Here is a 23,453-nt window from a genome sequence, read left to right as displayed (position 1 = left end):
AGCTGAAAAGGAGAGAGCAGCTCAGATTCAGCCTCTGCTGGTTACTCCAGGACCCTTCCTTGTCTAGAAGGAAACAGGCTTTACAGGGAAGAGATCTGCCACTCAGAACCAGGCTTTCTAGACACTGGCATCTGATGAGTACATCGTCTTCTAAGTTTCTTTCAGCTCTATGCTCTCCCTTTCTCTTGTAATCCCTCTCCCGCAGCATCCAGAGGCAAATGGAATTGGCTACAATACCAGAAATTTCCATTTTGTTTCCAAAACAAACACAAGTTCCTCCTCCTTCCCTCACCTCTGAGCAGAGTCCTACTGAAAGCTGCTCTGTACTTTGAGAACTCACAAATCACTTCAGCTTGGAACAAAGAAGCAAACGTTCAGACTAAAATAATGGGAATTGTTCATTCCCCCCATTCATCTGACATCACCTTGCATGGAAAATTCCCATGACAACAACAATCCCATCATTTAGAACAGTTCTGCTTTCCACCCCTATGAATTCCAGTGCCTAAAATGGAGAACCACCACAAAGACAACTGGTGCAGGGGAGCTGAGGCAGCTACAACAAACTGCTGCTTCCCCTCCCAGCTACAGAGCGAGTGAAAACCCAACCACTGCTGGTGGAAACTTCCAAATTCTTTATTCAGGAACAGTTCTGCCCATGTGCTGTGGGGTTTCTTCCCGTTTCACTGATCACAATTATGGAATTACCCCATTGTGAAAGTGCCTTTCATCAGAGCACCCAGGTGCTTTATAAAAAAGCTGTGTGGCACAACAGAGAAGATCCATCACTCAAAAACCTTCTGGTCTCTTGTTGCAGATTTCTCATTTCAGGTGTATTTCCTGCCTGAGGATGAGGAAAAAAAGCAACAAACGGACTCCAGAAAAAGGCCTTCTTGTTTTCAGGCAAGGTTTAGATCAGAGACAAAACGAACACTGAGAGACCCAAGTTCCCATGAAGAGCACGTAGCGACTTCTAAAGCCACCCATCAGCTGGTTTCCCATGAAAAGCCTTGCAGGAATAGGTTCTATTTGGGGGGTTAACAAAATGTGTATCAAATAAGGAGGATTCTTTTGGCTCAGAGTACAAATTTAGGTTATACTCCACCAAAACTGGGGTAACCATTAACATCTGGGAAGGTATTTGCCATCCTTACCCATAAGGAAGCTCTATTTTGTCATTTCTGTTTGATTAACAATACAGAGACTTCAGGGAGCCAAAAAGAAGTTATCCCCCTTGACTACTGTTTCTTGTCCTGCAGGCAGCTTCACCTTGCTGCTTTAGTTCTGCACGTACTTTTGCCTCTGGTTCCCCATCACACCCCAATTTCTAGACCAGAATACCAATTTATAATGTCAAATAATGGGGCAGAGGGAGGAATCAAATTGTACCTATGCCCTGGTCCATGGTAAGTAGATGTGTACTGGCCCTGACCAGTCACAAAGCAAGCTCCAGCTCCTCCAAGCAGGATGGAATTTCTCTGTGCTTCAGATTATTTTCAGCTATTGATAGTGTACATGTAAGAGATTGTTTTGTCTTTAATACACTGGGAGAGAATGTAAGTGCACAGACATAGACACAGAACACAGGGAAGAAGATGGTAAAACTTCCCTTTGTTGGTTTCAGATGCAGACATTTGTGTCCTTAGAACCTGTTGGAGCTTTTCCTTCAATACAGGATTAAACCTCTGTTCCTCAGAGGGCCCTGGTTAACTTTTGAATCCAAAGATGCCCTTTATATATCCAGTGAGGCCACTCTTGGCTTTCTGCTCCACCTTGTCCTCCAAAGGTGGGAAAGCAACGTGATTAAGGGCCAGGTCAAAGAACAAGGGTTTGCATGGAATGGGCTGGAAGCCTGGAGGGAAGTGCACGAGGCTGACTTGCTTGCTGACAAGGGAAGGATCCAGACAGAAAGTCTCAAACCGTTCCGAGAGAGGCTGAAAGAGACCAGTGCAGAAAAACAAATCAAACACGTCAAATCAAAGATGACAAGGGTCAACCAAGCAAAGGGGGTTAAGCAGGGACTGAGACAATAGAAGCTGAAGTTCCTTCAGGTCCCTGAAAATTATTCAAACCCCTGTCAAAACATCACTGCAGGATCTCTGGAAAACCCTCCCATGCACAGGGTAAAGCTAAATAAAACCAAAAGATGCCACACTAGAAGCTGCAAGCAGCTGCCTAGCGCCTACCCAAGGAACCCACTGTATCACCCACCTGCAGGACTTGCAGAAGGAAAACAGGTCTAACAAAGTCCTTTAAATACACTGGTCATGACCAAACTCCCATCAGCAGGAAATTGATCCAATTGTAAGAGACATTCAGGTAACAGGTTAAAGTGATGGTCATTAAGGACCTTACTGGAATTTGCCTGAGCTCTCAGCTCTTACCTTGCCATCCTTGACCTGTGATGGAGACTCAGTCTCATGAGTATCATTTGCATCTGGAAGATTGAGGAAGAAGTGGTAAGAATAAAGAGAGTAGATCTTGGCTTAAAGTAAGCCTGTCCCAGCTGGCCCCTAAGCTTAGCTATAAGCTTTGCTTTCTGGGACACACAAGACAGTATTTTCATTAGAATCAACTTGCTTTCTAGACTAAGAGAATCTACAGCCACCCCAGCTCTCCAGTGATGGAAAGCTGCTCCTCCACATTGTGTGAGAAGCTCCTGAAAGCACAGATTTTGAGTTAAGCGCAAAGCAGGAGATGATGAAAAGACCCTAGTGGGGTCTGTTAAAGTAACATTTAGGCAATAAAAGACAACACAATCCATTACTTATGTTGGTTGTCCAGCAGCAGCCACAGCAAAAACAACAGCCCAAGAATCACACAGTTCACCCATTCCCCAAAGTTCTGTTAACGTGATCAGCACTGGCACAGAACATCACTGCTCTCCCCTTTCACAGCAGCTCTTCCAGCTGGGCAGAACTGGGATGAGTAAGGTCAACTTCATAGAATCCCAGCCTGGTTTGTGTTGGAAGGGACCTTAAAGCTCATGCAGTTCCAACCCTCTGCCACCGGCCGGGACACCTTCCACTGGAGCAGGTTGCTCCAAACCCCATGCAACCTGGCCTTGTTTGTAGCCTAAAAATTAAACCCTAAACAGAGTGTTCTGAGGTTACCAATCAGGGGCAAATCCTCAAGAAGTGTTTTTATATCTCTGGGCAGGGAGCAAGATGCCAAAGGTCTGGTCACTGCCTGTCTAGCTGCACTACACAATGCTAGGAGAACCCAGAACTGGGAGGGTGAAAAAACGTCTTGCAGGGTCTACACAGATCAGAGTGAAGTGGAAAAACATTTGGAACTTCAGAAATGAAGCAAGAGGAATGAAGGGATGTTCAAGCTCCAGCATAATTGTGCAACTCACCCAGTATAGCTGACGCTTGCAAGGAGTACTTTTCAGCATTGACTTGAGTGATCAGATCCTGAACATCAGGCAGCTCCTAGATCATTAAAGACAATTATTAGAGAGCCTGAAATATACCAGTTTAAGAGTTAGCACAAAGGTTAAACCTGATAAAGCAAGAACTAAGAGATTAAGTCCTGGTGCTGATAAGCCGCCTCAGAAGAGGCAAAGCTACAGCCCTTCAGGCACTACAGAAGTTGTGTAATAGAAAATGCACAAGAGAAGAAGTGGAAATGGTTATAGAGTTGTGTCAGCAAGTCTGCCTCTCCACCTCATAGAAAGTCTCTACTACAATGAGCCAAGAAGTCACACTTGTATTATTCTCCCTAAAGATCAGTCTTGAACTGTAATGGCCTGGCACTTAACTGACAATAAATACCAGGACAAAGCTTGTTCATAAACTTCAGCTCCCCCCTACGTCTGGGACTGGGATCCTACCTTCAAGCTGTTCGTGTAAGCTCCAGCTCCTGACTGAACTTCACGGGCATATTTCAGCACTCTTTCATACAAAACAAGAGCTTCACTCCATTTCTTCACCAGGACATAGGACTGGGCAATGAAGAAACACCTGCAACAATAAAGAGTGGATCCTTGACATGTTTGTTACCCACACCTTCTGCCAACTCAGATGGTTGATAACAGGGCACACTGTTAAGCAGCACTGGCCAGTTTCCCCTTAGTATCCAGTTTTCATTTCACAACAGGGCTGAGGAAACTGCATCAGTGTCCTATACAGCCCATACAGCTTTGGAATAACAACCTTTGAAGATGTTAATGCCCGCTAAAGAAAACCTGGCTGTTTCTCAGTCACCTGTAAGCCTTGTACACAAGTGTCTTCAATCCAATCTCTTTTTGGAAGTTCTTGTCCTCTTCTAGACCAGGAAGCTGTGTCAGTTCCACAAGGTTCTGCGCAAAAGAGAGTCAGAGTAACAAACATGGGCACTGTTTTCCTCTGGAATCTGCTGGAGTAAGAGAAAGTTGCCCCTTTCAACAAGTCAACAGTACGCTCCCATGGAAATAGTTTCCAGTTTTTAATTGTCAGTACTCTAACCTTTTGAAGGACACCCACTGAAACTTGTGCAAGTTTGCCCTCAGGACAGATTTCCTGACACAAACAGGAATTAGGACAAACACTCCTCAGATTTCACATGAAGTTATTCCTTCATAAGGCATTTCCCTTTCCCATTCACAACTGCTTCAGTCACAGGCTCCCACAGAGAAAACTTATGTGAGAAATTGAAAAACTGCTTATGAAGAACAAGTACATTTTCAGCAGTTGCAGCTGCTACTTTCTCTGGCCAGCAGAAATTAAAGGCAGCTATCAGGGTGCTGTATAAAACAGTGAGAAAAACTAGTTATAAACTGCATTAGAGTGTACAACCAAAGGCACCCATTCTAGGAGCATTTTCTGTTCACAGCTAGAAGAGGGGGTTTGTGTTTCATGTAGATGTTGAACACTTTCAACTGTAGGTACTCAGCTGCTCTTCAGATTTCATGGGCTCTATTTCCTACAACAGCTTCTTGTACCAAAGTTCTCCAGTTAATATGAAGAATTAAGATTTGCTTTCCCAGCACTACCTGCAGAATGATATCATAAAGCCTGATCAGGTCCTGAGGCCGTGGTGTGCGTTTGCCATCCTCTTCTGACCGCTGCTGTTGCAGCAGGGCCTTCTGCAGAGACTTTGCCATGCTCTCATTGCGCCTGATGGCTGTTGACAGCTTGATGTAGGTCAAATAACTAAAAGATGAAAGATAAAATACCATTAGCAGAGTGTCAGAGCTACTCAGACATTGCTCTTTGTTCTGAGAACACTTCCCCCCCAAGTCTAAGCTGATACTAGTACAGAAAAAACCCCATGTGAAAGGTCAACATGAAAGTCTTAAGTAAAATGTTTTCAGTGCTGCATGAATCAGATTCTTATACATACAGTCACCCTTTGAGACTGAGAGGCCCAGAACAAAAAAAAAAAAAACCATAAAAGCAAAACCAAACAGAAATAAAACCTTGACATAAGACCATGGCTTCTTCACACTAAAACAGGCAGCAATGTTTGACTATTACCTATGTAAGTACTGGATGTTGGACACCTTCCCAGAATCATTTTCCAGAGAGTGCTCCCGCTGCTTCTGCAGAAATTGGGGACAAACAAGTGCACAATTTACTTAAAACATCAGAAACAACTCAACAGCTGGGTAAACCAGGGAGTTAGAACACATTTCCAGACAGAAGAATGAGGGCTTCACATTGCTATTCACTCCAGTTCTAAAGAGAATAAAATCAAAGGTATTGACTCTTTTGTGTCTTTTTCTTCAAGGAATCCCAGTCACTTTTACTGTTAAGCAAGCTCAACAGTAACAAATTAGTCCCAAAGAAACGCTGTGTTTTGAAAGTAGAACCACTGCTGCTTGCTGTTTACCTGGTCTGGTTTCAGCTCTTCCCGGACAGCCTGGATGGCATCTCTACACTCACTGAGTAAAGACTCAAACAAACGTTCCTTTGTCTCCTCATTTTCTGCCTAAGAGCAAAGGAAAGAGAAAACAGATTAGAAATTACTGTCTTTTGCATCCCATGATGCAAGAATTAACTGAGATTAAGCAAAGTTTCTCCCAAATGATGGCTTCAAGATCCATGGACAGCTAGAACCCCAATCTGTACCTGTCTGCAGTATGTTCTAGGAGGCAAATGGTGGGGAACATGGTCAGTGCTGAGAATTCAGCAGCTCTGAAGGCCTATCACACACAGCTCTGACCACTTCATCCCTGCAGCAGCTGGGGCTGGACTGCACTGTGGGAAAGGCCCAGCACCACAAGAGCAGCTGAGCATTATTGACCTGGCAAACAGCCAAGGTAGACTGCTCTTGTTATGCTGATTTCACCTCTCATGTGGTAACAACATGTAGATGATTATCTTTTCTACACTCCCACTCCAGTAATGCTCAGTAATTTGCTTGTTTGAAGCATTTTTTTAAGTCAGCCTGCAGTTTATAGCAGGAGTGACCCAGAGCTTTTCTGCTGTCACCACAAGTTCCGTCAGAAAATGAAGCTGCTTTTGGCTTTCTGACCCGCAGCCAAAACTGGAAAACAACTTCTGAAAAGCAAGTTGAAGCCTGAGCCCTGCCTGATGAACTAGTATATCATGTACACAATTAAACAGCGCACCCAAACCCAAACTCCACTTCCATACAAGTGACTGAGAAGGTAATCAGATGGGGATCACAAGGCTCTTACTGATTCATAGAATGGTTTGGGTTGGAAAGGACCTTAAGATCATCCTGTTCCAACCCCCTACCATATGCAGGAATGCCTCACCCTAGATCACGTCACCCAAGGCTCTGTCCCACTTGGCCTTGAACACTGCCAGGGATGGGGCAGCCACAGCTTCTCCGCGCACCCTGTGCCAGCGCCTCAGCACCCTCACAGGGAAGAGCTTCTGCCTTACATCTAACCTGAACTTCCCCTTGTTTAAGTTCAGTAAGAGGAAACTGCCCAGAAACAAACCTCGACCTTAAGCAATCGAAGGAGAGGTTCAAGCGTATCTGCACTGTGTTAAATCACTTCCACATCATGTAACAGCATAAGATAAAGTTTGTTGCAATCAATTTGCAATTGTCCAAATGAAAAAAAAGCTCTCTAAACCCACACTCACTTGTTTATCTTCCACAGAGCTCTGCAGTCTCTGCTCTTCTCGGGTTTGCAAAGCCATTAAGGAATGTTAATTTTACTCCCTCACAAAGCCTCAGGTATTTTGACCTGAGATGAAGGCTTTTTTTTGCAAGATTTGCTGCCAGTTTTAAGGTGGGACTGACTCCTGAGAATATGCAGGGACGAGTCTGACAGCATTCTCAACCTCACCCAGAGCAGCACAGCAATTGCGCTGTACGAAAACGAAAACAGAGCTGGATCATCAGTCAAGCACAAACAGGGAAAGGGCTGGGCCATGCAGTGAAACAAAGGCTTTCCTTTCTAAGCAAAAATTCCCAAGGTTCAGCTGATTCTATGCAAAAATACACCTATGTTCTGATTTGGGAGATAGCAGATCATAAAACTGAGATACAAGTGCAGTGGCTGGTGATTCAAGTGGCCTGATAGAACAGCACAGGTTCTTCTTAAAGGGGTCAAGGGAACTGATCTCACTGAACCCACTCTTCAAAGCCCAGCAGTGCTCACTTCCTACTTTTCCTTTGTTCTAAATCATTGTGCATCATCTTTGAATGTTATCACCACTCATTTTACCACCAGTCCTGGTTACTAGAGAGATGTCCACAGAATCCTTGAGGCAATACCAGACAGGAGCACCCTTCCATCACTCTGCCCTTTAGCCTTTTCCTTTCTTCCTGGTGGGAGTCAATGGGCCCTGGAAGTCATGCACTCAATTCTACAAAAGGGCTGACATAAGTAATTTTAAATGTGGAGTCATACTGCAGTTTGGCTTATTTGTTCTGTTTCTGTTACCAGTACACTGAAGGCAGTGGTATAACTGCACTGAGAATCTGCATTTTTACCCACAACACCCAATCTGTGTTTGCTCCTAATCAAACCCTGAGCAGCACTGCTCTTATGTCAGGGTTTCAACTTAGTGAAGACTAGCAGAAGGTGCCTAAGGTCTCAGGAACCACAGTGCATTTAGCTAAGGCTCGGCTGCCCACCACAGCTGCCACCACTGCTTTCAAAAAGCCAAGTTTTATCCCTCTAGGAATGTAAATACTGCTGCTGCCTGCTCAGCTCTCACCATTGCTGGTTGTGATCCGGTTACACAAAACTCCTGTGTTTACTCAGGGCCTCCAAGGAACACAAAGCAAGAAGAAAACAAATTCACATCACTGTTCTGTCACAGCTTTACAGGACAAAGAGGGCAGCTAAACTGAAAGTTCTAACTGCTAGCCTGGCAGGATGGACGTTTAACAGGGGACACTGAAGCCTAAGCTGCACTTCCACCTGCTGGTCATACCAATGTACTACCTACCAACAATACAAACGTAGCACCTTTCAATTCAGAACACTAGGACAAGACTGGTAAACATCAATGCTTCCTCCTCAGCCATAACCAGTTTACTCTACTCACACTATCTTCCTAACACTATCTCTGGCTCCTGGCCACTGGCCTTATTGCTCTGCAGGGCCTTCATTTTCTTATTAAAGTTCTATTTATTATCATCATTCTCCTGGTGATGAATGAGGTTTGATGCTGAAAAAAAACCCCATTTTCAGTGGTAACAATTGTTAAAAAAAGATCCTTTCACTACCTGTATGCAGCCACTGGGAAGCAAAATACACCATCTGGGCACCACTTCCAAGGTAAAAAGCCCCATGCAGAAAACTTGGCTGCAATACTGAAGACACACATAGTATGTGCCAGCAAGTGCTCCAGAGCTGTTACATTTGAGGATGATTCACATCCTGACATTCAGTAATCCTCCTCTTGCTTTGGAGGATTTGTAAGTCAAGAAGAGAACGCTGTAGATCTCACAGCACCTGCTTCACCTGGCAAAGTACTTTTGGTGCTGAAAAGCCATGATCCAGACACATCTCTTTGGGGTGCTCTGAAGTTGGAGCATTTCAGCAAGATACTTAGAGAAATTAGAACAGCAACTCCAAACGAAATTACTCTTAAGATTGGAACCTTCATATCCAAGTGACTTACAAATAATAATGGTTATCACTTGAAAGGTAGCACTTCTGGGCAGCACAGTGTTCAGAAGAGCACTATTGCTCAGAACAGACCTCTCAGGCTACTACTACTACCACATTGTGGGTGCTATCCCCAACTGAGACTTCAGCTTTGGGTTACAGTCAATATTCTCACTTTCAGCCTTCCAACCTCAAGTTTGAAGAAAGATTATTCAAAGTTTTTGGTCGAAGTATCACGTATTATCTTGCACACTGAAAGAAAGATAATAAATAACAAAGGTCAGAACACCAGCACTGGAGATGGCTTCTGAGTTACCTGAGCAATTGCTGCTTCATTGTCAGCCAGCCCCAGCAAGAAGATCCTCACTTTGTCTATCTTCACTGGGACAGTTCTTCCTCTCCACTCCACCTCACTCATCGTGGCTGCCTGCTTTGCTCGAGTCTGAGTAATCAGTGCCTGTACAGAATGGACTGAATTTAGGAGCTTGAAGTTTAAGGTAGCCAAAATCCAGACTCTCAAATTCATACTACCCATGACTATTTTGAAATTGTAGAATAAATCCTAGAATGGTTTGGGTTGGAAGAGACCTTAAAGATCATCAGGTTCCAGCCCCCTGCCATGGGCAGGGACACCTTCCACTAGACCAGGCTGCTCCAAGGAAAAAGTGTGGTTTCCCATAGAGACCAGGGCTTTGCTCGCTTTCCTCTCATGTGTTTTGGCTCTTGAGTGATGTGCTGCAGCAATACTTATGCTCAACAGAGTGATAATGTTTCCACTTGAACCATGCAAATAAGTTACCTCCAGTTTTTCTGCAAGAAGGCCTTCTGTGCCACCAGACCTCAGTCTCATCTGCATTAACTCATTCATGGCAGACTGGTCACCTGAAAGAATGAGCAAACCAACATCTAAGTTCACCAACTGTTTTAATATAGAAAAGCTCATCAATAGGTGTTATACTGGCAATGTGGGGACAAAATCTGCAATTTCATTCTGACTTTATAAGCAAACTCCTGCAAACTGATATTCTGTCCTGTTATACAAAACCACATGCTGCAAAGTAAGTACATTCCTCCACTGCTAAACTGACCCAGAATGTTGCAGAATCTGCCCAAAGTATTATGGACTCACTGCAGTGTCATTTAGATTGGTATTTAACTATCAAGCCACTATTCCTTTCCCATGAACAAGCCCTGCTCTGTGTTGGAGACAAGGTACCCCCTTTCCTTACCAATGTTATAGGCACAGTAGCGAATGTTGGGTGAGATCTCTTCCACACGCTGGTTGTACAGCACAGCTTGCTCCTCTGTGAAAGCATTGGCCAGTTTCTCATATATGGTCCTACAGCAGAGGATAAATATTAACACTGCAGATTGTGTCATTTGTGAGATGCTATCTTAAGGGAAGAGTTTATGTCTCTGGAGGATGCTACTTCTTCAGTAGTGCCTCAGTGTTACATGTAAGCAACTCCCAGAGTTGCTGTACATACAGTACATAAACTTATTAGACTGGTCCAGTACTATTTACTAAATGAAGTTGGTGAAGTGGGAGGAACTCACTTGCATTTGTTGAAAGCCTCCATTGCTGCCTTCCACTCCTGGTGTTCAAAACGAAGCATCCCTGTGAGGTAAGCCATGTATGCCTGCAGACAGCACAAGGACAAATTAACTTTCCCCAGACTGACAGCCTAGCTTGTACAACCTGGAGTATGAGGGCTGCTGTGATGCCTACTGTCAGTGACTAAGCCCTGTCCTTTTCATCTGGTCTTCCCACAGAACACTGGATTGTGGATTACCAGCTACCCACCTTCCTTTCTTTTAACTGACACAGCTACATTTCTAAGGAGATGAAAGCAAAGATGCTTCTGGCTTGTCAGGCAATCAACATGGCCTACTAATGCCAAAGAACTTTTGGGGTTTTGTGCTGTGTCATAACACAGCTGCTTTCTGTGTGCCAGGAACTGAAGCCACAAGTCTTGTGTCCTAGGTGGCTACTTTAAGGCATTTAGCAAATAAAGAACGCAATAAAAAAGCGTAGTTTCTTAGGCTGTGTTGCACCATCTTAAGCCTCTCTCAATTCCTTTTACTTTTAAAAGTTTCAAAGCAAGGACTATCATTTGATACACTGATCCTGTAAACACCAGATCCTTATCTTGGCTGGTGCCACTGGTTATTTCTGCAATTCCAGCAGCTCCATTAACATAAATCCAAGCTATTCAAAGGAAGACATTACCCAGTTTGAGAATCAGTCAGTCTGGATTATCTACTGCTATATGAGAATCACAGAATGCTTAGGGATGGAGAGGACCTTAAGATCATTTAGCTCCAAGCCCCCTGCCATGGGCATAATCTACCCAAAATCCAAAGGTTTCTTATTCAACTTTTGCTGTGAAAGAAGATCCTAGGATCAGGGGTTACCTGAGCTTCCAGCTTTGTCTTGGCATCCACTCGGTTACTTTCACAGAGTCTCTCCAGCTCCTCAGCATGTTTCACAGCTTTGCGCAGGCGAGACAGCAAGTGGAACCTTTTGCGGGGCTCTGTGTTTGCTTCCTGTTTCAGCTGCATGGCATAACTCCAGGCTCTCTCTGCGTCCATCAGGATCAACAGCAAATACCTGCAGAGGATGTTTAATGACAGAATAGTACCACTGAAGCAGGTATCACTGCATCACATCTGCAAAGTTTGGTAGCACAAGTTCAGCTTCGTTAATAAAAGGTGGATGTTTTTAGTTCTTAACCTCTTAAGCACACAAAGTTGTGTTATTCCTCACTGATTTCTACTCTATTTCTCCCTGCAGAAATGTAATTACCCAGCTGAGGAAGAGAATTTGATATGATTCTGTAGCACCACAGACATTACTAAGGGATTGATGATTTTAGGTTGCTCTTCAAACTGGTTCAACGTATGTTAACACATCTGCTCTCCCTACAGCTAACGCTATAAGGCATCTAGCTTCTTAACAACACAGGTGAAGACAGCATCCTGCTCTCTTTTCCCCACAGGAAAAGATAAGATGACATTTCAAGTGCTTCTAAAAGGTGGGAAATGAGCCCAAGATCCTGGCTACTTTCCACATACTTTATCAGAGAAGCACTGTGCCAGATTTGGAAAATCTAAAGTAAAACTTCCACTATTTCTATTCAAAGGGGATGATGTCTCCAACCACACCCTCACTCGCTGCCCCATTTATGTTCTCAGCATCCACATGGCCACCTTGCAACAGATCTGAAGAAGCATTTCTTCTGCAGTACCAAAGTGATTTACTGATTATGGAAAAGAACCCATTTTAGCAACTATGAGGGATGAGAAGGAACTGGCTGCTGCTGCTCCCTCTTCTCCCACTTGTTCACATGATGAAGCAGGATCCCAGCAGTGCCTTTCCCCCCACACTGCAGCCTGAACTTTTGTCTTTATTAACATCAACACCACCCGTCTCCAAGAAGAAACCTTTCTGACTACATTGTAAAGAACAGTTTTCCACCACACCCACACGAAAAGGAATTACTGAAAAGAAACTATTCACTGATGTACTGAGTGCTCAATTCCATCCAGCGAGGGTACCTGTTGTCTGAGAGAATCTCTTCAGTTACTTTCTTCCCAGTGAACTTGTGCCTGTTTCCCATCTTGAAGTTGAGAGTTTTCCGGAGCCGCCTCAGCCTACGGGAGCAGTAACCCCTAAAGGAAAGGCAACTAACAGTCAGTCTGGCCAAAGAACAACTCTGTTTCTGTTTAATGCTCTCTCCAACTGGAAAAAAAAAGGGACTAAAGGCTGTGACAGCCAATATTTTAACAACTAAGAACTCCATATGATATATGGTAAGAAGTAGTTCAGGAATTACCTGTAAACCAGTGGTTAATAAAATCCCAGATTGGTCTGGGTTGGAAGGGACCTTAAAGCTCATCCATGGGCAGGGACACCTTCTACTTGGTTGCTTCAAGCCCCTGTGTCCAACCTGGCCTTGAACACTGCCAGGGATGGGGCAGCCACAGCTTCTCTGGGCACCCTGGGCCAGCGCCTCAGCACCCTCACAGGGAAGAGCTTCTGCCTAAGAGCTCATCTCAGTCTCCCCTCTGGCAGGTTAAAGCCATTCCCTCTCGTCCTGTCCCCAACAGGCTCTTGTCCAAAGCCCCTCTCCAGCTTTCTTGTCAGCCCTCTTAGAATAGAACACAAGAAAGGTAATACATGTAATAACTCCTGATCTTAAAAAAATCAGAATGACGCTCCCCTGTCTATTTGCTTTATGTACGTTTATCGAACACACACCTCTGGAAGCGTGCAGTGATTACGAGTGAGGTGTTAAGAAACAAGCTTTTAAAAGCAATGCAAAAGTAAGAGCCAGTCTGTAACCTCCTACATGAAACAACCACAGCACAGAGTATCTCACATGAAAAAACATGTCACTTCACATGAAGCAACCTGTGAAGGGGTATTTATGTGGTGGATCATTTTTGATGCCTGCTACAGTGAGTTTGCATTCTAAATGAAGAAAGCCAAGTCCCACTGGTTAACTCCAAGCCACCCACACTGTTTACTTACCTGTACCTCTGGAAGTCTCCATGTCGTAAACCGTGCTGCTGCTGAGACTCCTTCACTATCTGCAGGACTGGGACTTGTGTTAAGGCAGATTGACAGCACAGACTGTCACCAGTTCTTCATTTCACCCCAAACACAAGGGAAGGGAACTCTCGAGGAGCAGAGGGGCACCCAAAACCCTCCCAAATAAGCACAGCTGAGACAACTGATGATCCCAGAAGACCTCATGGGCTCCACTGCCTACTTCAGAGCTTTATGACTGTCATCAAGGCCAGGACAAAGACACACCACAAGCAGCTCCTCTCACAGACAACCACCAGAGTCTTGCTGTTTCTAGAGCTCCTTTCAGCATAATAAGCTCTGCCAACAGGCACATCCAGGTTAACGTAACTCCCCACCCTACACTACACCCCCTCCCAGTCACACTTGTGACACAGTTTGGTTGGCAAAGCTGAAAGAGAGAGCAGCTTTCCTGCCCTTACACATCCCATTTCTCAGGAAAAACAGGATCACTGCTGCCTCTGGACACTGCTTCCACAAACTGCTTTCTGAATAGAGAACCTCAAAGAGCTGTTGGGGGAACTTGTTTTCTACAGATTTTTCCAACACATTTCCAGTCTTACTGCACATTCCTGTAAGTACTCCATGACAGAATGCACTGGCCTGACTCCATGATTTCCATCCAGTCTCTTCATTCTTCACTATATTTGCTGACTTCTCTGCATCCTGTACTTATTTTATTCACCTACTTTTATTCACTAAACTATGATTCTCACCATCAACCCCTTCACAGGCCTATGGTTCTTACACTACCAAAGAAAACCATGCTGTGTTCTAGTAAATCAGTTTAAAAGGCAGATTGTTTTGTGAACTAAAATCTCCACCACAAACAAGAAATCTCTGTGCTTGATGTATTTATATCACAAAATTCCCTTTTGAGCTTCAAAAAGAACTCCACAAAACCAAAGCCAGACTATACAGTGACCCATCCAGAGAAAGTTACTACACCTAAGAAAAAGGTTCAAATGGCAGATGTCTATCAAAGTGTTCTCTCAGAATTACACCTAACAGAGTCTCTTTAGCTGAAGTATTAAAACCCTGCATCAAGTTATTAGACTGAATTAGTATTTGTAGAACAAACAAGTCAAACAACGACATCTCAACAGCAATCCTTCTCCTTGCTGTCTACCTAGGATTCTTCTCAATTATGTTTTATCCTGTGCAGTTACCCACTGAATTCATACCCCTTCTATTATTTACCTTATCATTAACTTAGGTGATCTTGACATTACTGTACCTGCATCTTACTCAACACTTACTAACTTTACAACACCTGCCATAAACTAAATGGAAACTAAACTAAACTTGGGTTTCGCTCTCACCCAACGATAAAGCTCAGCTCTATCAGAGCCGTGCACCTGGACTAGTTTCAAGAATTTCATGCACAGGCACACCACGAGCTCTATGTGCCACATCAGACTGGAGAAGGGCTGAACCTGGAGGAGCTGGTTTGCCACCTCAGCGTCACCCGTTAAGATTTACTTTATCCACTAGTACCCACTTCAAGCATCGCTATCATCAGCTCTTCTCTCAGCCCGCAGCGCACAGCTCTGCTCTGAAGGCTCTTACGCCTTCGGAAGGAGAAGCTGCAAAGGTAAAGCACGAACTCACAACTCCGAGACGCGAACCTGCCCGCCGGGCACGGCGCGGGTTCGCGCAGACCCCGCACCGACACGCTCACACCGGCACCCCGGGGCACGGCCGCCGCCTTGGCACAGGGGCCGGCAGCCTCCGCCGCTCGGCCGCGACTGCCCCGCGGAGAAGCGGAGCCGGCCCTGCCTGCCCGCGGCCTGCGAGCCCCCGCGCTCCACACAGCGGCCGCCACGTCGCCCCGCCGCGCACGGGGCCAGGCCTGCCCCATCCCCCCCACCGCCACCGCCGCGGCACAGGATGCTCTCCAGGCCCAGGCTGTCGCCGAGGCCCCCGGCCTGCGGACCCGCCGGCCTCTCGTTCTCCTTGTTCTCCTCCGCGCCGCCGGCGCCGCCGCCTCGGCCGCCCTGCCGCTCCGCCGCCATCTTGTGCCCGGGCCGCCGCCGCCGCCGCGCTGCATCATGGGCCGGGGCAGGAGAGGCGCGCTCCGATGCCATGGGTAGCGCGGCCAGCGCGGGGGCCGATGGGATAGCGGAGGACCGGGGCCGGGGCGCGGAGGAGGCGCTGGTACCCAGCGGGAAGCGCGGGGGAAGCAGGATCCGGACGCATCCCCTGGATCGGGCCCTCCCGGCTCTGACGCCCCTCCCCAGCCCCCTCCTCTGCCGTCCACCTCCATTCCTGCTCCTTTGGTGGCACCTTCGCTACCCAAAGCATCCCAGGGAAGGGCTGAGGACAGGTCCATGGCTGCAGCGTCCCTGCAAACCCCGGGGCTGCCTGGAAGGGCTCCGCCCAGGCTGCTGCGGGGCAAAGGAGAAGAGATCCACGCTGGCTCTGGGACCAGTGCTGTACCTGGCCGGCGAAGGGTGCCCAGCTGCTGCGGCAGGCCCTGGGAGCTTCTCTTTCCCTTAGCATCTTCCTATGACACCTTCAAGCGTGCAGGTGCCAGGAGGATGGTGCCGGACCCTTTCCAGCGGTGCCCAGCGACAGGACAAGGAGCAAGGGCCAGAAACTAAAGCTCAACAAGTTTCACCTCAACACGAGCAGGAACTTTCCATGGCGGGTGGCAGAGCCCTGGCACGGGCTGCCCGGGGGGGGGTTGTGGGGTCTCCTCTCTGCAGGCATCCCAAACCCTCCTGGATACGTTCCTGTGTGGCCCTGCCTGGGACTGGGTGATGTCCAGAGGTCCCTTCCAGCCCTAATGATGCTGGGATCTGTGTGCGGGGCTGGGCAGCCCTTAGGCGAGTGGTTTAAACTTCCTCAGGCCACCATCTCCCACCACAGCAGCAGGAGCACCTCTGCCCCCTCTGTGTACCTGGTGGGAGAAGAAACCCTGTGCTGTTATTTAAAAGCCCCAAACGCACCCAAGTCCACCCCTGCAGCTGCTTAAAGGCATAAACCTAAAGGAAACATTTCAGACCACGTCCTCCTGCAGAAAGGGTTTAAATATTTGAGCCAAGCTTAAGAGATACCTGTTCAGGGACAGACACCGAACTGTTTCCTCTCTACCTATCCCAAATCCTTGTGCAAACACAGCCATTAGAACACTGAGCATCACAAGCTGCACTGATAGCTCCCACTGGACTCATCCTCCTAAACCTGTCTGTGCCGCTCTGGGGCCAGTGGGACCAGCTTGCTGCTGCCATGCTACAGCAAGCAGCAAGTTTGGCTCCTCTCCCCTTCAGAGGGCTCAGCTATGACCCTTATGTCAGATTTCAAAGCTCCCCTTCCCTCTTGAGGGCATAAAAGCTCAAAGGGGAGAAAGAAAACTCAAGCCCTCAAGCTGCAGCTTTCCACTGCAACTCTTCTTAAGTCACTTCTGGCTGCTCTGGGTTTCCACCATCCCCTATCCAAACCAAAGCGTGTTTCAGGACTGTTCTTGGGTCAAGCAGATGTCAGCTGAAGCCTGTTTTACACACAGCAGCTCCTCTCTCACGGCCACGGTGGTTCAGACATGGATTCCGTTGGCACTGCAGCACCCACATTCAGATGCCCCAGTGCACACACGTGCACGTCGCACACCAAGGGACCAGCTCCCATGGCAGAGCATCCATCAGGTTTATCACAGGCACTTTCTGCCACGCTGCCTTCGTCCTGTGCTGGCACAAGGCTCTGCTGCTCCTCTGCAGGCTGTAAGCAGGAGAATAAAGGTGTCAGCTGCTGGCTCAGTGCGTGGGTACCTCCTGCAGAGCTGGTGGAGGAAGAGGAGGGCAACACCGACCCGTGGCACCGCATCCAAAGAGCCCTGGTTGAGAGCCTTGCAGCAAGGAGGTGGGGCTGAGCTGCCTCTGGGGTCACAGGGAGGGCTGTGGGGAATAAATGCACTGAGTGTCACCAGCTCCACAGACTGCCCACCGTGCACAGGGCACCCTGCACCACCAGCCCTTGCGCCCTGCGTGCCTTTTGCTTTCGGCCACCCTTGGGAGCACCCTTGGCCCCACTTGGGAAATACGCAGCCTGCTGCACCCCTGCCCAAAAACCCATCTACATCTTGGGCCAGGAATTTCTTTAGCAGAATCCCTCCCTGGATGAGGGATCCTGCTCCTGATTTTTGCATCCATCACGGGCTGTAAGTTGCTGGTGTTTGGGATAAAACTGGGTGTTCTCCCTCGTTTTTAGTACTCTGTAGCATGAGGATAGACCTGGCGCCTGTGTGGGCTGACAGCAGCTCCAGGGAGACCAAAACACCACGAGCATCCTTCAGCCCAAATGCCAGTGTCTCATTATTAGTATGGGAGGGGAAAGGGAGCCGGGGTGAAAGCTCCCTGGGGCTTGCCTTTCCCCATGAGCTGGCCCTGCAACCACCATGGACATGGATGGGGATGGGGCACAGCCCTCAGGAGTGACTCTTGGAGGGCATTTGGCCAGTCTGGGATGAGGAGAGGAAGGCAGAGCTGCACTGCTGTGTCTCAGCACCTCCTTATGCCCTATGGGATGGAGCTTTCCTCTGCTCCTGGTTCTCGCTATTGCCTGTGGGATAACAGCAGGAGCGGAGCATCCTTGCACCAAAGTGGTGTGCTGGCTTCCCCACATACCTGTCGTGGTTTAAGCCCAAGCTGTAAATCAGAACCACGCAGTCTACTGCCCCCCCCCCCCCCCCCCCACCTTTCTTCCCTCCGCTTCTGGAGGGACGGGGAGGAGAATCAAAAGAATGCAGCTCCCACGGGTTGAGATAAGAACAGTTTAATAACTAAGGTATAACACAAATCACCACTGCCGCCACCAACAATAACAACGACAAGAGAAATAACAAGGGAAGAGAATACGATACCGCCCGCCGGAAAAGACAGCCCGCCCGACCAGGGGACGTGCCCTTCCGGGTAGCTCCCAGTTCCATCCCCTGGCATGACGTGCTGTGGTATGGAACACCTCCTTGGCCAGTCTGGGTCAGGTGTCCTGTCCCCGCTTCCTCCCGGCCCCTCCTCCTCCCTGGCAGAGCATGAGACTCACAAAATCCTTGGTCAGTCTAAACATCGGTGTTATCAGTTTTTTTTTGTTCCCAAGCCAAAAGTCAAAAACACAGTGCTGCAACAGCTACTAAGAAGGAAAGAAAAACAAAAAACTGACTGCCACTGCTGAACCCAGGACAATACCTTATCTGCGCAGCTGAACGGGAACAGGTTCTGTGGGGCTTCCTGCGGGCTGCTGAGGCTGAAAGGGCTCCATATCATGTACGGTGGCAAGACTGTCACGGAGCTGTGTCTGTCCCCATTGCTCCCAGCACTGCCGCAGGCTGCGATGTGAACGTCCATTAGGACAGCTGAGGAGCGGGTTGGTCAGAGGAGTGACTGAGATACTAAATACTTCTCTGTGCACAGGAGCAAAGCAACTCAGTCTGGAGCCAGATGAAGTGTCCTTGGAGAACTCATTGCACCGGACAGTCCTGAGACTTCCATCCATGGAAGCTCCGAAGGCATAAACCAGGCGGGTTTACAGGCAGATGCGTGTTAAAGGTTTGTCCTCACTGCAGTGAATTACCTGATCCCACTCCCCAAACCTGAGCTCACCTCGGGGCTGTTTGAGGCAGGGATTGAGCTGCGTGCGGGATGATTTGGACACGTTTGCAGTCTGGGAAGACCCCTGCTCCTGAACACCAACCCCGCAGCCCCCGCGGTGGGACGGGCCCTCTCCCGGTGCCTGCTGCAGGGCGGGGATAAGGAAAAGCCCCCGACTGCCCGCTTTGAGTGCCCGGGTCCCTTCGGGGTGCCCAGCCTGGCTGCCCCAGCCCCTTCCCGGGGGTCGCGGTACCGAGAGACATTTTACACCCCCGGAGCAAACCGGCCCCGGCCCGAGCCCCTCTGCCCGCTCTGCGGGGTGGCTCCTGCAGCCGTCGCTCGCGGCCGGGGTTTATCCCGGCTGGAAGCGGAGCCGGGCGGGAGCGGCCGCCTCGGAGCCGCCCCCCGCGGCAGGAGGGACAGCGCCGAGCGGCCACCGGGAGGAGGGGAAGGGCACCGGGTCCCCCTGCACCCCCTTTCCGTGTATCCCGGTGCGCTGCACCCCCCCTACCTCTGCTGCACTCCCCAATGGGCCTCCTCTGCACCCCGTTTCCCGCGCATCCCTGGTGCGCTCCCCGCTGACCGCTCTGTGCACCCCTTCTCCCGTGCATCCCTGCTCTCTCCACGCTCACTCCCCTCTTTGCATGCATCCCCGCTGACGTCTCCGTGCACTCCTTTTCCTCTGCATCCCTGCTCTTTCCCCGTGCACCTCCTTCTGTGCCCCCCGGTGCAGCCCCCACTCTCCCGTGCATCCCGGCTCACGCCCCGTGCTCTCCGGCCATGAACAGCTCGGCCGCGGGCTGGCAGCCCGAGGCAGTGCTCATCCCCCTCGCCTACCTCCTCATCTTCCTCATCGGCACCGTGGGCAACTGCCTGGTCCTGGCCGTGCTGCTGTGTAACGGGCAGGTGAAGAACACCACCAGCCTCTTCATCCTCACCCTGGGGGTGGCCGACCTCTGCTTCATCCTCTTCTGCGTCCCCTTCCAAGCCACCATCTACACCCTGGAAGGGTGGGTGTTCGGACCCTTCATGTGCAAGGCCGTCCACTTCTTCATCTTCCTCACCATGTACGCCAGCAGCTTCACCCTGGCCACCGTCTCCCTTGACAGGTAGGAAAAGGGCAGGGGGGGTTCTCCCTGGAGCCTACATCTCCCCCTTCTCTGCATCCCCCCGGGCAGAAGAGGGGAGAGAATCCCCTGGAGCCAAGCTGTGACCTCCCAGGGGAACCCCGCAGCGTTTCCCAGTCCATGATGGCAAGGAAATGCAAGCACTGAGGATGGGGTCCAGCAGAGAGGGTGCCCTGGGAGCCCTGTCCCCGGCTGGAGGAAGCTTTCAGACCCTGAAGCTGTAGGACTGGGGTTTATCCACAGGCTCTGGCAGCTGAAGGGGGGGATGGAAAACCAGAGGGAAACAAAGCTTAGCCCTGCACAGCCCCGGGATGCATGGAGAGATCCTCAACCCTCCCAACAGCCCACGGCAAAGCAGGCAAACCTCAAGCAGACATTGGGATGTTGGAGCCTGGACACTGCTTTTGCTAGTAAAATGGGAGGGTGGGGAAAAGCCCCTTTCTGTCCTGGTGCTGTCCCTTGTTCAGGAACTGTCCCAGCCTGGCTCAGGGTGGGTTTTAGCCAGGAAGCTCCGCGCAGGGCAGCCTGGGGCTCCTGCCTGTGCCTCACCTCACCCAGGTCACCTCTGTAAGAGCTGGTGAGTTACCAGTCCCCATCAATCGAGGGGCAGGGAGCTCCTGGTGCTGCTCCATCAGTGCCTGAAACCTGTGTGATGGCACTTGGAAGGTCCCCATGCAAATCCCCTGGGAAGGGCCATGGCAGCCCCAGAGCAGGGCTGGATGTGTCCATAGCACAATGCTGGCTCCCAGGACAGCACCCCCAAAACACAGCCAGGGGCTGATCTCCTACAGCCCACAGAGGGGAACAGAGGTGTCAAGCAATGGGGTCTCGCACAAGCCCCCTGATTTGGGTGTAAGGAACCAGCTAATTGCAGGACTGAAGATGAGCAATGGGCTTCAGCATGTGCCAGTGTGAGGAACACAGTGCCTGGGGATCATGGGGGCTTGCTCCTGCCTTCATATCCTCACTGCTGCTATCGCTTGTGCCAGGCAGGCTGATGATGGAGTGAGGATCTGCTGGAGTAGGGAGAGGGACGGAAGGAGACCATCCCCATCCTCTCCACAAGGGAGCAAAGAGGGTGACAGGACAGGGCTGGGGGAGAGGTTCTTCCTCACCCACTGCACAGGGACCCTGAGGAGCCCCAGGGATGAGTTGTGTGACTGATGGCCCTGGAAAGCTCAAGTCCATCACATGTGCCCTTTCTCCAACCCGTGCCTGGAGCAGCTCCCCATGCCCTCCCTAGGACTTGCAGTCGTGTCCCTTTCCCCTGCAGGTACCTGGCCATCCGCTACCCCCTGCACTCGAGGGAGCTGAGGACACCCCGGAACACCCTCACTGCCATCTGCTTCATCTGGGGGCTTTCCTTCATCTTCTCGGGCCCTTACCTCAGCTACTACGAGGAGTTCCAGCTGGCCAACCTGACCGTCTGCCACCCCATCTGGGAGACCTCCCAGCGCAAGGTCATGGACATCTGCACCTTCATCTTCAGCTACATCATCCCGGTGCTCATCCTGAGCCTCACCTACGTGCGGACTATTCACTACCTGTGGAGGTCCGTGGACCCTCTCCAAGACACGTCAGAGGCCAAGAAGGCCAAGCGGAAGGTCACCAGGATGATCATCATTGTAGCTGTCCTGTTCTGCCTCTGTTGGCTGCCCCATCACCTGCTCATCCTCTGTGTCTGGTTCGGGTACTTCCCCCTCAACCACGCCACGTACGTGCTCCGCATCCTCTCACATCTCATCTCTTACGCCAACTCCTGCGTGAACCCCATCGTCTACGCCCTGGTCTCCAAACACTTCCGCAAGGGCTTCAAGAAGATCCTCATCTGCCTCCTGCACCAGGAGCCAGCCCACAAGGGGCACGTGGCCCAGGGGACGAACACGGTCAGCACGGAGGCAGAGCTCAGCGAGGTGACCGGCGGCGGCCGCTCCTCCCTGTGCTGCAGGGGCCAGGCCAGCCCTGGGGGAAAGCGGAGCTGGTGGGACAGCAGCAGGAAGCCGATGGCTCCTGCATCACCTTCAGCATCACCTAGCAGAGCTCCTTCCCACCCCGCGGCTTTGCAGTGTCCTGCAGTATCACAGGCCTGGGGATGGGCTATGTCTTGGGTTGAAATGCATCAAAACATACCCTTTATCATTCAAATGCACTCAGATACCGTAACTGTTAAAGTGATGCTGCTGACTACAGACTCAGCCAAGCAACCAAGCTGGGAGCCAAGGGCAGGATTTGCTTCCACCATGCACTTGCTGAGAGCAGAGATCAAACTCTCATGTGTCTCACATGTTCCCCTGTCATGGATGGACTTACACCCAGTTGCATCTACACTTGGAGCCTATTGGAAGCTCTGCTCCCTCCTACCAACACAACTTCCAGCTGGGTGCACTTTTAGGGACATTTGGGAAGTCTTGGTTCATTTGTATCCCAGTTCAGCAGCTGAGTCCCAGGGAACCCCTGGCCACAGCCCCACGGGCAAAAACCTGGCTCAGGTAGGAAACCCAGGAGAGAAGCATAGAAATCAGGACAGAAACCTTCCCATGCTGGCTGGGCTGCCACAGCTCCCTGGCGCTTGTGGCTTAGAGAGGTTTCCCCATGGCTGGAAGCTGGAACACAAATCCATAGCCCAAGTATGGAGTGCTGAGAGCACAGAGCACCATGACCGTGTGCTGCTGCTGTCCATGGCTCCTCCTGGCCATTGGGTGCATGCAGGGCTCTGGCTCTGCAGACCAGGCAGAGGTCACCAAGGGCCGGTGGGGTGGGAGGAACACAGCCATGGCCCCACGGGACAGGTTGTGCTGCCAGGGGAAGGGGAGCAGGGCATCAATGGCTCAGTGCCGCTCGCAGCCAGCTTGGGCATGGCTCAGCATTGCAGACCCAGCGAGGTGCTTGTGGAGGAGAGAAAAGCTTTCCTGTGGCCATGGCGTGGGGCTGGGGAGGGGACCCCAGGCAGCTGGGGAAGCCTCAATAAAGCCCTTTATCCTACGCGCCGTGTCCAGCTCCACTGAGACACCTCAGAAGCTGCAGCAAAGGAGAGATGGGTGCTGGGGCCCACAGGTGCTGTGGGGGGGTGGAGAATGGGGGTTACCTCCGAGGATACAAATGGAAGAGGTTCAGGTTAGGTATAAGAG

The 23,453-nt window shown here is 49.9% G+C and overlaps 2 protein-coding genes across 4 annotated transcripts; one reads left to right on the top strand and one right to left on the bottom strand.

The window, feature by feature from the left end:
* Nucleotides 1-620: 620 nt before the first annotated feature.
* SRP68 (signal recognition particle 68) lies at nt 621-15,703 on the bottom strand (the record flags this gene model as incomplete). Of its 3 annotated transcripts, XM_080629174.1 has the most annotated exons (16): nt 621-1,934; nt 2,385-2,437; nt 3,359-3,434; nt 3,836-3,965; nt 4,209-4,303; nt 4,976-5,135; nt 5,460-5,524; nt 5,815-5,913; nt 9,342-9,482; nt 9,825-9,907; nt 10,255-10,364; nt 10,583-10,665; nt 11,441-11,636; nt 12,584-12,697; nt 13,560-13,626; nt 15,511-15,703. In XM_080629174.1, 16 exons carry the CDS (start codon nt 15,701-15,703, stop codon nt 1,707-1,709), a joined length of 1,893 nt encoding a protein of 630 aa, XP_080485300.1. In that variant the 3' UTR covers nt 621-1,706. The 3 variants fall into 3 exon arrangements, with proteins under 3 accessions (XP_080485300.1, XP_080485301.1, XP_080485302.1); XM_080629175.1 differs by lacking the exons at nt 13,560-13,626; nt 15,511-15,703 and adding an exon at nt 12,862-13,068; XM_080629176.1 differs by lacking the exons at nt 9,342-9,482; nt 9,825-9,907; nt 10,255-10,364; ... (3 more) ...; nt 13,560-13,626; nt 15,511-15,703 and adding an exon at nt 8,641-9,206.
* A 3,851-nt stretch (nt 15,704-19,554) lies between these two features.
* GALR2 (galanin receptor 2) lies at nt 19,555-22,795 on the top strand. Its single transcript, XM_080629293.1, is given in 3 exon segments — nt 19,555-20,307; nt 21,599-22,277; nt 22,280-22,795. Coding segments are annotated over 3 exon segments (1,089 nt in total). The 5' UTR covers nt 19,555-19,978; the 3' UTR covers nt 22,361-22,795.
* The last annotated feature ends 658 nt before the right edge of the window (nt 22,796-23,453 follow it).

The sequence above is a fragment of the Psittacula echo genome, assembly GCF_963264785.1.
Source record: "Psittacula echo genome assembly, chromosome: 14".
NCBI classification, from domain to species: domain Eukaryota; kingdom Metazoa; phylum Chordata; class Aves; order Psittaciformes; family Psittacidae; genus Psittacula; species Psittacula echo.
This window is presented reverse-complemented; position numbering and strand designations above follow the sequence as displayed.